At 35.7% G+C, this 14376-nt stretch overlaps 3 protein-coding genes across 3 annotated transcripts; 1 reads left to right on the top strand and 2 right to left on the bottom strand.

Annotated features, from left to right (window-relative positions):
* Positions 1-448: 448 nt before the first annotated feature.
* On the bottom strand, positions 449-7019 carry L201_005676 (uncharacterized protein; the record flags this gene model as incomplete). The annotated part of the gene is made up of 6 exons (XM_066221405.1): positions 449-587; positions 676-804; positions 888-5076; positions 5125-5560; positions 5669-6302; positions 6388-7019. The coding sequence occupies 6 exons, from the start codon at positions 7017-7019 to the stop codon at positions 449-451; spliced, it is 6159 nt and encodes a 2052-aa protein (XP_066077502.1).
* A 718-nt stretch (positions 7020-7737) lies between these two features.
* On the top strand, positions 7738-9066 carry L201_005675 (uncharacterized protein; the record flags this gene model as incomplete). Its single annotated transcript, XM_066221404.1, has 5 exons — positions 7738-8180; positions 8271-8388; positions 8483-8575; positions 8660-8753; positions 8858-9066. The coding sequence occupies 5 exons, from the start codon at positions 7738-7740 to the stop codon at positions 9064-9066; spliced, it is 957 nt and encodes a 318-aa protein (XP_066077501.1).
* Positions 9067-10021: 955 nt separating this feature from the next.
* L201_005674 (uncharacterized protein) lies at positions 10022-13185 on the bottom strand (the record flags this gene model as incomplete). Its single annotated transcript, XM_066221403.1, has 5 exons — positions 10022-10099; positions 10169-10256; positions 10323-10430; positions 10495-12746; positions 12814-13185. 5 exons carry the CDS (start codon positions 13183-13185, stop codon positions 10022-10024), a joined length of 2898 nt encoding a protein of 965 aa, XP_066077500.1.
* Between the last annotated feature and the right edge of the window lie 1191 nt (positions 13186-14376).

Below are 14376 nucleotides of genomic sequence, written 5' to 3'. Positions count from 1 at the left end.
AATTAGAATATGTATAATGTTATTTTCTTGCATCTTTACAGTATTATTGAAATATGCTCACAGATCGCTCGATCTAACATGGTTTCATCCCCATCAAAGCAGATGCATTAGAGAGTACGTTTACCCGCCAACTAAGTTCAAATTATATAGGCAGAAAGGATTAAAAGTTTAGTACCTTTAGAATAATTATAAAACCTTGCAATCAGTTTGTTTATATTGTTCATATCCATATGATTACATTCACTTTCGAGGTAGATTACAAAAAATTTCACTCGAAAGATCAAATTGGACTACTACATTAAGATGCTAGATTTTACAAGATTATAAATACTAAAAGAAGGAAAACCTAAAAAAGAAGGAGAAATGAGATTTAGAAAGCACAAGGAAAGGAAAAAGCAAACAATTAAGAAAGATTTAAAGGAATACAGATCATATCACATGTATGGATCTATAAACAACCCCAACCACCACCATCACTAGTTAATTCTAATCTTCTAGCAGTCAAATGAGGTATATTATGCATCAACCAAGTTGATTTTCTAAGTTCATCTAATCGATTAATTTGAACATATTGTCTATGACCTCGTCTATTCGTTTACGAAAAATCAAAATCAGTCAGCATTAATGAAACGTGACGATGTTTTCATGAAGACATCATGATGGATGGAAACTCACCTCATTGATATATCTAATTCACCATGTTCATCTAAATAAGGCATATGACCAAAACTACCTGAACCAGCGTAAAGGTAAAGTATAATCCAACGTCTTATATCAACAAACATTCCAACTACTGCCCCGCATCTATTATCAATTTTAAACATTATTATTATTAGTCTCGTGTTACTTCTCACTGTTCACCACCGGGAAAAAAAAACTCGACTTACTCTCTCATATGTAAATTACATTCACCTTCTTCACCTTGATTGCAACAATCACCAGCCAAACAAACCAATTCACCACAGAATAAACATAAAGCTGGATAAGTTGGTTTCAAATTACATTTTTTACATTTTTTATTTTGATATTTTAAAACTAAAGATTCCCATTTTTTAGGTAAATTAATTAATTCATATGTACCTGGATATTCTAATGTAGGTAAAATTCTACCTTGTACTGCCCATTGTGTTAACCATCTCGATACAATTGGAGTTATAGATGTTGTTGAATCTGATAAAGTTTCTTTAGGAAATGGTATACCCAATAATGACAATAACTTTCTATATTCCGAAGTAGTTGGACCTTGTGAAAATATGAGATCTAAAGTAGATTGATTTGATATAGGATAATTTCCATTTGAAACCGCGTAATAAATTATACAACATCTTCTTAAAAAAGGTAATGTATGTGAATATAGTAATTTCGATAATACCTCATCGGAAATTATATTTAGTACACCTTCTGCATCAGCAAAAGGTCCAGCATTTCTAAGTATTGATAACATTATAGGTTTAAATCCTAAAAACAAATTTAATCCATCTTCAAACATTTCATCGTTTACTTTATTGTCATTTAATCTATCATTGATGAAAGGCTTATTTGAATTGCTTGATGAAACTGATGAAGATGAAAAAGATTTTTTAACAAATAAAGATAAACCTAACATTGATCTAGTTAATTCAGCATAATAAGCCATTACAATAACGGATTGTAATAAATCAGGTGCAATAGCAGCAGTTTCAATGACCATACCTAAAGGTTTTCTCAACAATAAAGGTGAAGGTAATGTTGAAGATCTATACCAATCAGGTAAAAATCTTGCAAATATACCAACTCTTAACGCAGTTCTATCGAAACCAGTTGAAGGACCAAAATATAAGTCTAATTCTAACTGTAATAATCCAATCAATTGTTTAATTAATTTCATTGATAATTCTGGTATTTGTTCTGCCACCGACAGAATTGGTTTTCCATTGATTGACGATGGTCCACCCAATCCACGTTGTGTAATTTCTGCCATTGATACAGTGTAACCAACCATATCATCAGGTAAATACATATGTGTTTTTTTACCTCTGATTCTTTGTGATTGTTCAGATAATGGTCTAATTAATGATCTCATACGATCAGCCATCCTTGATGTACTTCTCATATTTCCTCTTCTATGTACATGATCTAAAGAATGTACTGAAAATACACAATCTGAAAACCAAGGTATAACTTCACCTGTTTCAAAATGATGATCCCATATCCTTTGACTATCAGATACCCTTAATAAACCTTCACTTGAAACTTTTCTAATTGTCATTGATAAGCTAGGTGTTTTTTCGCCATCTTTCTGTACGATGACAGGTGGTTTTCTAGGTGTTGTACTTGATTCTACTGGAATCAAAACGTTTCCTAGAGATTTACATAAAGGACACATATATTCTAATCTGACAGCATTTTCAGGATGGTGTCTTTGAACTTGTTGAGTATGTCTGATTTTGGTAGCTTCGAAATAATTGGCCATACAGGTTTCGTGCATGAAATGACTACATGCTGACAGGTGAATACCGAATTTTAATGCTGTACTTGGATAACCTGAAGTTGATTCAGATTCATCAATATCTTCCTCATTTGCGAATTTATGTAATCTTGTGGGTTTATCTAAATTTATTGGAGTTCGTAAAGATTCGTCAAACCAATCTCTATCATGTACAGCTTCTCTGAGTGTTCTACTAGGTTGAAGTAAAGCCATCATACCACCTGGATTTTTAGTCGTAACATCTTCTTGACAAACTATACATTGTCCATAAATTTCATTTTCACTTGCATTAGCTGAATGACCATTGACTTCATTATCAAGTAAATCATTATCATCTAACATGTTTTCATCTTCATCTACATCTTCTTCTTCCATTAAAGCAGCAAAGTTTTGTTGTTGTTTAGCAAATGCAGCCATGATCGCCTTTTGTCTTGCTGCTGCAGCCGCTTTTGGATCAGGTTTAGCAGGTGATGAAAGTTGAAGTAAATTTTCAGCTTCTCGATTAGCTCGATAATCTACTGTATAATCTGGTGGTAAATGTTTGACGATTACATCTAGTATATAATCCACTCTAGCTTTAAATGATTTGTAAGCTGAATGAGTTTGCATTAACCATAAATTCTGGAAAGTTGAATGTTCTCCATCAGATCCTTTGATATCTAATGAGGCTTGAGCGAATTTAGCTGGAGCAACAGATAAAGCTATCATCGTTAAATGAAGAGCATAGTCTAGGACGAAATCCCATGTTGGTATGACTGGTGCATCTTTAGATTCAGCTGGCATAGCTGAATGGACAATCAAAGCCCATTGATCAGGATTACCGATGTGTAGACAATGGCTGAGTGCCCAATAAACCAAGTCGCTGACTACTTCTGTATGTAGGAAATCACCAACGGTTGAGAATGGTCGACCCGCAGTTGGAAGTGCGAGAGGTTGAGGAAGAATCAGGGGATCTTCAACTGAGGGATTGCGTTTCTTCGCTCTGGTTACAATCTTATCCATAGCTCCACGCTGATCATTTTTGGTATAGTAATGCCAATACGGATCAACTTCATCATATAGTTGGTCCTTCAACGAATATTGACCTGGTGCAGATTCCGTTGGTTCCCTGAAATCAGCTACTGATTTTAAGATTGGAGTAACACTGGTTTCTTGACTTCTTTCAGGTAATTTCTTATAAATTTCGGAATATGTTAAAGGTTGTACAGCTAATTGATGTATAATATGTTTTCGAGTTATTTTATCTCTTGACCATCCATCAATTATTGCAGGGTAGGAAACTAAGTGAATGACAAGTAAGAGGAAATCTTCAAGTAAATTTATACGTTGTTTTGGATCTGTAGCATTTGATATCCATATATCTGGATTCTTTGGATTTCCTCTAAACCAAGGTGATAAACCATATCTATCTATAAGAGCTACCATGAATTTAAGGGGATCGATAATACATAATCCGAATTGTAATAAGAAGAAATCTTCATCAAGGGTGGCTTCCCGAAGTGTCATTTCTCGATAATGATGATGTTGCATTCTTATAGCCGCACCATTCTTTTTCCACATATCTGCTCTAATTTGTGATAACACAACGTGAGTTTGTATTGACCATTCAATAATCATTAATTTCATTCTTTCACTATCACTTTGATTTTGAGCTCTTAAAACGAATTTTTCGATGATTTCTTTAAAATTTAAACTATTCAATAATTGATTATCGTTTGAATTTTGAGGATTATGACGAAAGAGAATTTCTTTTGAAGATTTCAACATTTCAGCTAATAGAAAATTCAAATAATGATGAAATGAAAAGGCTTCAATTCTTGAAATAGATTGTTTAATTAAAGAAAATCTTGAATTCTTGAATAGAACATCCTGAACGTCATGTTCAACTGGTCTTTGATATTTTTCTTTATCTAATGTATTTGACATCAACATCATATCAGTCAAAATCCTATTCACAACAACTGCCATTGATCCTAATAATCCATCTATAACGTTTCCTACGTTTACTCCATTTTCTTGTTGTTGCTGTAAACTTGCATATGATGAGGATGGAGGAAATAAGAATATTTCACCTAATTCTCTTGAAAATTTTGACAAATCAGGTAAAATGATAAAAGATTTATACCAATCAACTTCATATTCAACATGTTCACTTTGTTCTCTTTTTTGAGGTTGTAATCCAACAAACATATTCAAAAATAATAATGCTCTGTTGAATAATTGTGGTTGTTTTATGATTGATTTTCTCATTTCTGGATGCCTAACCATACTTCTTAGATGTCCTAATAAAGCTAATCCTTTTTTACTTCTGAATGCAGCTACATCAGTATCCATTCTACCTTTTGATGAATTATCATTGACATCAAATTGATTTGGCGGTATAACTAATTTATCACATCCATCCGTTTTTATCACTTGTCCAGTATACCATGCGTGGGCGACTTGAAGGACGTTGTTGAATAATTGACCTTTTAAAGTTGCGTTGGCGCAAACAGCTCCATTTGTGAAGATTAAATAGGCTGAAGAATATATGATATTGGTATCCAATTCTCTATCTTGGAACAGATAATGTTCGACTAAACGGGGGTAATTCATGGCGAAACGTGTAGCTAAAAAATATGTCAGCCATGACACAAAGTGCGACAAACGTAACTTACCTAAGTCCTTCCTCACATCATGATCAAATAGCAATACTGAACAGTATATCTGCCTCATTTCCCATTTTGCTTTTTTCCACAACCTTGAATCTAGCTGCAATAACCAATCCATTCGTCTAGTATCGTATCCACTTCCAATCTTACCTAATTCCAGATCTTTCAAATCTGGCGTTAATGGTGTACCAGCACCGACCCCTGAATTCCTTAATCTAGGTTCGTAAAGTGCTTTGGCTAGCATTCTCTTGAAGACTGTATCGTCTCCATCAATGGTGCACTGAATCATATCATTCAACCAAGATATCAAGACACCAACAATTTCTTCTCTATATGCATCAGATGCTAGACGTAGTGAGACTGGTGCATCTATCTGCTGCATCATATTCGCTGCGTGAAATGCTACTAAAGGATCTGGCGAGACACAAACGACTTTACGTCCCTGGAAAATGGTAAGACATCATTAGCGCCGACGTTGCCGTGATGATATATCGCTCTTCCAAAAAAGGCAACAATATTCGATTATAGTCTTACGAATGATTACACTCACAACTTCATCAACTTCTCTTACCCAACTTTCAGCTATTTCCCATTTAATACCTAAAGCATCTCTTAATTGTCTTGTCATTTCTTTTAAAACATGTTTTTCATCTTGCCACATAATGACTGACCAGGGACCTTTTGATCTTTTTTCTTTCGATTCACCTGTTGATGTGAAAAAAGAATTATGTTTTTCTTTTACTGATGATGATGATGAAGAAGAATCATCGTCTTTTAATTCTGATTCAGTTTTAGGTAAATTACCATATTCTGAAGGTAATAACGAATGTTGTAAAGTCTGTATAATAAATTCTAATATTATGACAATTGTTTTATGTATTGACAGTAATAGATTATCTGGTATTTCATATTTCAGAGTTTGTATTGGTTTTTCACCTAAACCTAATGACGGATGGTTTTTACAACCGATCTCACGGTTATTTATCGATGTCGTAGATGTTGAAGCAGATGACGATGATTCTGTGAATGAAGTTGAAGCAGTAGATCTCCATGCCGAAGGATCACCACAATCACATGAAGCTGAAAATGAATATGATTGTCCAAATAATACTTCATGCCCTTCGTGATCTGATGCATGGAAACAATCTGCACAAAGCACAACCGAAGGGTTTATAGCGCATGTTCTATCAATCCATCAAAGATTATTAGTATATAATGATTTTATTACATCATATGTGACATTCAAGGGGAAATTATCCATCTACTCACTTGCATGTAAAAGTTCTCTCAAATCTATTTAACACTTTACCACATATCGTACCATTTCTTATTTTCCTTATAGAACCTTTACCTTTGGCAACTGAAATTTCATTCAACGTATCTTGAGCTCGTTTCAAACTAAATGGTTTTGGATTATTAAATGGATCATCTTCATACTGTATTAACCAATCGTTATAATTATTGAAATTAGGTATATATAATTGATCGTCTTCTCCATTAACAATATCAATATTTGATAAAGGTGGTAAAAAGTATTTTTTCCATTCTGATTTTTGCCAAATACATTGAAACAAATTTCTAATTAAAGCAGCTTTAATTGAATTTGTTAATTTACCTTCTTTGGCTAAATTTGAACTGTTTAATAATTCTGATAATGATTTAAATGGATCTGTAGGTGGTAATGTAGTGAAATTAGGATTTTGTAATTGTGAAGAAGAAGATGATGTTGATGATGTTGGCATAAATGTTGAATTTCTATTGGTAGATGATGTTGAAGCTTGATTTGAAGAAGATGATGAAGGGTGGCTTTGATTTGCTGAGTTGGAATTAGAGTTGGAATTGGAAGAACGGGAAAATGGATTCAGTGAAGAAGGAAGGAATCTTTCGCCTGGCATCGGCATGTTGGGCAGGTGTTCAACTGATGTATCTGATGAGCTTTAAGATGAATCAAATTCTGGTCGTCTTTGTTGAGTTTGTGGTTACCAAGCTCGCTGATCAAGAATGTCAACTCCAAATGCGGAGCCGGTCAAGTGGAGGTAGATTTGGCTTGTTTGCTGAAATTGAGGTAGGTGTCGAACATACAAAAAACTCGAATAAACAAAGTGTCGATTGTAAATCCACTGCTGTCAACCACTAGGAGGGTATTAATCAACAAGAGATGTATGTCGTTTCCAAGGTGTTGTACTACCTTTGTAGTTGTTTCGAGTATATGAAGAGTTGGATTGGAATGAGACCGGCTGAATATTAAATGGTTGAATTGAATTCATAGTGACTCTTATACTACGCGTTCTTAAGCATAACCGAAGCATTTAATGCCACGTAAGGGTCATCTCTACATGTACACCTTGATCGTTATCACTTGTCGGTTATCACCTTGCCTTTCAGTTAGTTCATGTCCGTGCGGCGCGTCATTATATTGCTCTTCGTGTTGACGAGCAGGTGTAGCAAGACATATATATATATACTCTACAATCTAACTATATACAGAAGACCAAGTAAGACTCCATCGAACTGGCCTATGACTACAAAGTAGACTATCTCGACACCAACAAAGTTCAATTACTGTTGGAGGACAGTGCTTCTATACCCCAATTACTATCACAAAACAATCTATTCAAAATGTCATCAAGACCTTCAACATCATCATCATCAAATATACATCCTGGTGGTGGATATCAACAATCTGCTACACCAAGTATACCACCAGCTTTACATCAATTAGCTAATCCATCACCTATATTGATTGATTCTCAATTACCCAATTACTTATTACCTAATATATTAGATTTATTGAAAGATTCATCAAAATATGTAATAAAGAAGAAGAAACATCAAGAAGATGTATTGGTTAAAGAAGGTCTATTACCTCGTCCACCAAATCCGAGTAACTCAAACTCAAAGGGGAAAAATAAACAGAAAGATTCACATGGTGATAATGCATTAGGAGAAGAAGAAGAAGAAGAAGAAGAAGAAGATGAAGGAACAAATAAATTGATACAAGTTGAATTACAGAAAAGAATAGAAAGAATAGGTTTAATGGTTGGTGGATATATTGCTGAAAAGTTAGTGATATAGCATATAATCAAGTTTCACAATATATTTGATTACTGTTACCGATAGCAAAACCTAGCTAATCAAGTTTTTAATACCAGATTGACATTGGCGAGACCACCATTAGCATCACATTTAGATATAATCAAATTTATATGTAAAGATTTATTCCTATATGTCTACTCAAAACAGATTGATAATTTACGTACAAATCATCGAGTGAGTGGCTTTATTCCTGGGATCATAAATGGGGAACGACCTGTGTCTATGCATATTTTATCAGCGATAAATCTGATAGGAGGACTTTAAATAGGGTATATTCGTATTACAATCTCATTCTTTCCCACCTTTAATACCTTTATCTTCATATAAAGGTTCATCAAATGATATTGAAATTGCTAAATCAGTGAGTCGGAATAAACTATATATATTAAGGTATATCCTCTTACTGACCATGATAAATCCTCAATTAATCTCTATTTTACTTTAGCACTTGTTGTTTCCACAAGCTTTAATACAAGGTGCATTAGTCAGATTAGGTATGAACTCTGTTGTAATAGCTGAGTCTAGTGGATTACCACAATGTAAGTATGGTAAGACTCACTTGAATCGCTTAAGGAGCTTTCTAATGTAGGAGAAAGTTATACGTTTATGCTGGACTGATGCTTTCCTATTTCGCAAATTACAGGTACATTCCAAATACGTACAATCAAACAATCAACACCTAATCCATCAACCCCTTCAACATCAACAAATACACCTAATACAGCAAATCCATCACAACAAGGTACGATAAGGGCAGGTCCTGGAACAAGTGCAACTGCAGGTGCAGGTGCAGGTGCAGTTGAAGGATTAAGAGGATCAACAGGTTTAGGTATCGCTCAATCTGGTATATAGTATATCTAAGAGTCGTGCATTTTTCTTATAGCTCAGGATCCTGTATAATCTGGGAATTGACTACCATTTCTCAGACTGGTTAGCAACATCAGATTTCAGTATACCATATTTTGATGTTGAGCAATGATGATAACGGTATCCATATTACAATCACACCACATCTGAATATCCTCATTGTAGATCTGACTTACTGTACTCTATGGAATCCTTTTTCCCCTATTATCCTATTATCAAGCAAAAGAGCACAACAACTTGATAACTGAAAATTGCATTCGATGTAAGTGGACTACATTTCGGTGGTTATTTATCCTTGATAGATAGTCAATCTGTAATTCATATTCATACATAATACTACATCTTTTCTGTTTCATAGATATATATATATAAATTCTGAATCGTATAGTATAAAGAAATATCATTCCTTTTCTTTTCTTTTCTAATGATGGTCTCTTCTAATATAATTTATTTTCTTGTCTTTTCTTTCCCAAACTATTATTATTATTATTACACATTTTTTATCTATTTTCAACCTATCTTTCTATTTTTCATTTCATTCTTTTTGTCTTCTTCCTAGATCATTATATCATCATATAAGTAACTTATTATAGACAATTTACCTTTAAAAAATATATAATCTAAACCAAAAATTCGAACACTGTATATTACATTTATTATGAAGATCTAAGGTGCTACCCATCAAAGAATTCTAAAAAGGAACCAATCTAATCACTTCAAAGATGAAAAAAGCATTTATCATATTATACACAAAATTTCTTTTCTCTTCGCTTTACCTTCTCTAATGACTTCCAGAACCAAAAATAGTTTTACATGTACGACTTATGTAACGAAATGTGACAGCGAAAACAATGAGGAGATCAAAATGCCTTTCCACTTCAATGGAGACTTCCACATTCGTAATTTATCCTCTTGGATCTAAAAAAAAGCAATATTTATATTAGTCCTGTGTTCCTGGCAGATTGTAGACTAATTCCGACATACCATTTTTTGATACCATTGACATCCAGATTCGTGACTATAACATTGATAAGCGTATGTTTAGCATACAACACGCTAATTTATGACATATAACAGATAAACTGACCTTGAAAATTCTAAAGTTTTCTTTCGTCAAATCTCTGAAATCTATTCTTTTATCAGCTTTAAAGTAGAAAGTAAGCTTTCGTCGATCCCTACAAAAGATGGTGCGAAAATCAGTATTCATCAATTCATACTTGAACTTGTAATATTAAACTCACCATTGATATTCAGCATCAACAATTTGCATAGGTAAACCTCTTTGAATAACTTTTTCTCTACAAATCATCATTGCAGTATTCTCATCATTAAATTTCTCTTGCATTCGACTAAATCATATATGTCAGCACAAATGACCACAATGAGCAAAATATTTCTTCCACTGAAACTTACTTTTGCTCTTCAACACTTTGACTACTTTTTGCAAAAATCCTCTTTGGTATCACTTCTTTGGCTAATGGACCTCTTACAATGGTTGTACCTGATAAATCAGGTTGACCTGAAGGTCCACAACCACTCAATAGATGATCTAAATCCATATTTGATAATTCATTATTATGTCCACCGACGAATTCACCTGATAACCTTTTTATCTGACCTTGAGAAGGTTGAGAAGATGAAGGAGGTGGAATAATAGCTAAACCTGGAGGTTGATGTTGACTTGCACCTGATAACAAAGCTGCAGTAGCTTGTCTTTCTTGCCAATCTCTAATATCATTTGGTGTTAATTGATCATAAATCACTGTACCTAAATCACTTCCTCTATCAGCCTCAACAATGACTTTATCTCCATTTGAAATTAACAATGTTGGATCTGGACAATAATAAACATCTCTTCTACCAGCTTTAAAAGTTACTATATATAATGGTGTAGTAATTGGTAATGAAGCTAATGATATTCCTTTACCTAAATCAGATAAAGTTAATGATGAAAATGAAGGTGAAGTAGGTTGAGGGATATATTGCTGTTGAAGCTGAGGTGGTGAAGAAGGTATAGGATAATATGGTGAATATGAATTTTGTCCTCCAGGATTCAAAGGTAAAGGTCGTTGTTGTGATCCTTGAGAAGAATATGGTCCACCGATAGGGGAATTCATATATCCATTTCCAGGTTGAGGTGGTAAAGAAGGGGGTCCATTGAACCCGATTTGAGGTGAAAACCCACTTCCATTCAATCCAGGAGGAGGTCTGTTGGGTATACCATAATATCCGCCAACACCTCCATATCCAGGTCCCGGTCCTCCTATAGGTGGTTGTCTACCAAAGCCTGCTGTAGAACTGGGTGATCCCATCATACCGTTAAGACCATTGTTCATTAGACCAAGGGCAGGTGCAGAATTGGTAGGTAGATTACCAAAGGGTCTGATAGGGTGATAAGTTTGTTGGCGAGGAACAAATGGTGGAGGTGAACGATCATTGCCTATATTCATTGGTGGAGCTGGAGCGCCAATCACACCAGGTCCGTTTGCAGGTATGGCCTGAGGCCTTGATGAAGGTAAGACTTGACTCTTGCTACTTTCTGGAGATCCGGTTAAAACATCTCCATTCGCATGACCATTTAACATTCTTTCGTTACCGACGATGGGTGAACCAACAGCAGCATTATCTAAAGGGAATCGTTTGGATCCATTACTTTCACCTGACGGGGCTCTTTCACCTGGCCCACCTAATACTTCTACTCTACCTCTTGGAGGGGTAGATCCGAATGCGGGGAAGATTTCGTCGTTTTTAGGTCTATTTAACGATGATATACGTTGATGTCCTACTGAATCACCAAATCTATCATCCAACCCAAATTTGGGTAATGATGCGGAAACGAAGCTATCATCGAGCTTCTTTCCTATTCCCCCTTTCTTACTTTCATCTATATCCAAGTTTAGTGCATTCCCTAGATCACTTTCGAATCCAAACAATCCTCTTGAGGGCGGACTTAAAGCTGACATTCCCATTCCAGGTTCGCCAAAAGCAAATTCTCTTCGTCCACCTGGACCACTAACGACAGATACACTATGCCTTCTGGATGAGGTTCCTGATCTATTACCACTACTGACAAACCCATTCGATTCGCCGAAGCCCGACGCTAAAGCTGAAGTTTGGACTACCGGCTGACCATACCCTGCACCCAAAGCTTTGTGTACTGAGGAAGACAAGGCCGAAGTGTTCGTATCGGGACTTGAAGTTCCCCAGCCTGACCTAACGTTGAACCCTTCTTGCAACGTCTTGAACCTTCCTCCTGAAGGTGTTACACCACTTCTACCGTATACATCGTCCCGTGCTGGATTGTTACCTAAAGCTTTTAAACCCCGAGAGAAAGGTGACATGTTACTACCTTCATTCGGACTAATATTCCACCCAGGATCTATTTTGGAGAAAGCTCCGTTGTTTTCTAAAGTGCTCATTGTACCTACCCATGGTCTGTCTACATGGGTTGGTCGTACACCTGTAGCTAAAGACTGAGATCTCGATCTAGAGGAATTAGCTCCTGCTTTTGGAGGAGAAGGGGGTAAAGGGTGTTGACGGAGTGCTGCAGGTGAAGTCGATGGTGTAGATTCTGGAGAGAAGGTCGGAAAAGGCGAGGTGGATTGAGAACGGGATGGAAAGAATTCTTCGGTATGAGAGGAAAGAGTGCGGTTTAACACCATATTCTGGAGTAACACAAACAATCAGTATCATGGTTCTAGGTAAGCTGGCTAATAAACTAGAATGACATACCCGTGGTTCTCTATGCTCACCAGCAGTAAAACTGTTTGCTCTGGTTTGAGTACCATTTCCATTTCCACCTGCCAAAGCACTACTGAATCTACCTGGAGTTCTAGCACCACCGATTACGCCATAAGCTGATCCTATCCCATTGGTACCGTTTACACCTGGACTACCTCTACCTGAATTGGGAGTTGATGAGGAAGGTGGAATCCTCTCGCCTGCAGGTTGAGATGCTGCTCTAGTTTTATACTGAAAGGGTGTACCAGTTAGGCTTGTTGCCCTTGCCGGAGAAGGTCGAAAGATTGGTGCATTGGGATTAGGACTGTTGGGATCATGAACCGGAGGAAGTGTCTGTGACTTTGAGGGCGATGAAGTCGCCATTGTAAGATGTATACTGAATCTGGTACAATACAAAAAGAGAAAATGTAAGTGTAACGATCCATTTTTATCGAATGGACGATTAATTTGGCTCACGATCAATAAAGTCAAGAGAAATGCCGTAAATGATAAAATCAGATTAATACCGGAAGTTTTATCCGAATGACAAGATTGGTCGTTCGCCTTTCAGTATCAAGGTGTTATAGCGTTTGAAGTGATAATGAGTGAATAGTCAGAATAGCCAAGAGAAGTTGGAGGTTGGTGCAATGTCTCGGACGATATACGATGTCTCTAATCTGATTGTGTCAACAAGGACCGGTTCCTAATACTACAACAGAATTTCAACTGGTTTTTGTTGGAAGCTGTTCCAGGACAATGTGTGAGGGGATTTGTTTAAGGGATGTATCTAATGTGAGGATGATTCCAATGAAGTCGAGCGTTCGTATGAAGAAATGCTGATGTGTTGTATATTTGATTGTTGTGATTGAAGATGATTCGTTTTGATCTGGATGTGTTCTGTCTATTTCTATTATCCTTAACTTATTATACCGGCGTTGAAAGTCTATCTATTAATTTATCTATATCGTTAATGTCGAGTTCAAGTACAAATGAGAAAGAGCGAGAGCAATGTATATATATAAGCAGCAAAGAAGAAGGGAATCTATAAGGTTTATCTATCTATAAAGAAGAGAAAAGAGGGAGAGAAATGATGTGTGGTGGGAAAAGGAACGAAGGTATGAAGAAGTCAAGTGGTTGATGGTTTCGATAACCCTTCTTTTTGTATGTATTGGAGCGTAATGAGGAAGAAGAAGGAGTATGTAATAGTTTTAATGGATATGAGATGATGTTCACCTTTTCTCATTTATCCATTATGAAACTACCGTATAAAACAAGGATGATGATGATATAATAAAGGTGATTTCCTGTTCATGTAACTTGTAATCTAAGATTATCATGTGATGGCGGTAAGGTTAGTTTATTAGTTTATTCGCCTCTCATTCCTGTGACCATCAAATTATTACATTATTAAACCTCAAGATGCATATCAAAATGGGAGAAATGGAGAAATGGAGAAAAGGAGATCTACTAGTACTCTGTCAGCCTGATAACCCTTAATACTGACATCATGCATGAAATGGGGTGTTTGTGGTACGTAATCACCTACACCACTCACAAGACCGTGCCTGTAGCTTT

The sequence above is a fragment of the Kwoniella dendrophila genome, chromosome 7 (assembly GCF_036810415.1).
Source record: "Kwoniella dendrophila CBS 6074 chromosome 7, complete sequence".
NCBI lineage: Eukaryota > Fungi > Basidiomycota > Tremellomycetes > Tremellales > Cryptococcaceae > Kwoniella > Kwoniella dendrophila.
This window is presented reverse-complemented; position numbering and strand designations above follow the sequence as displayed.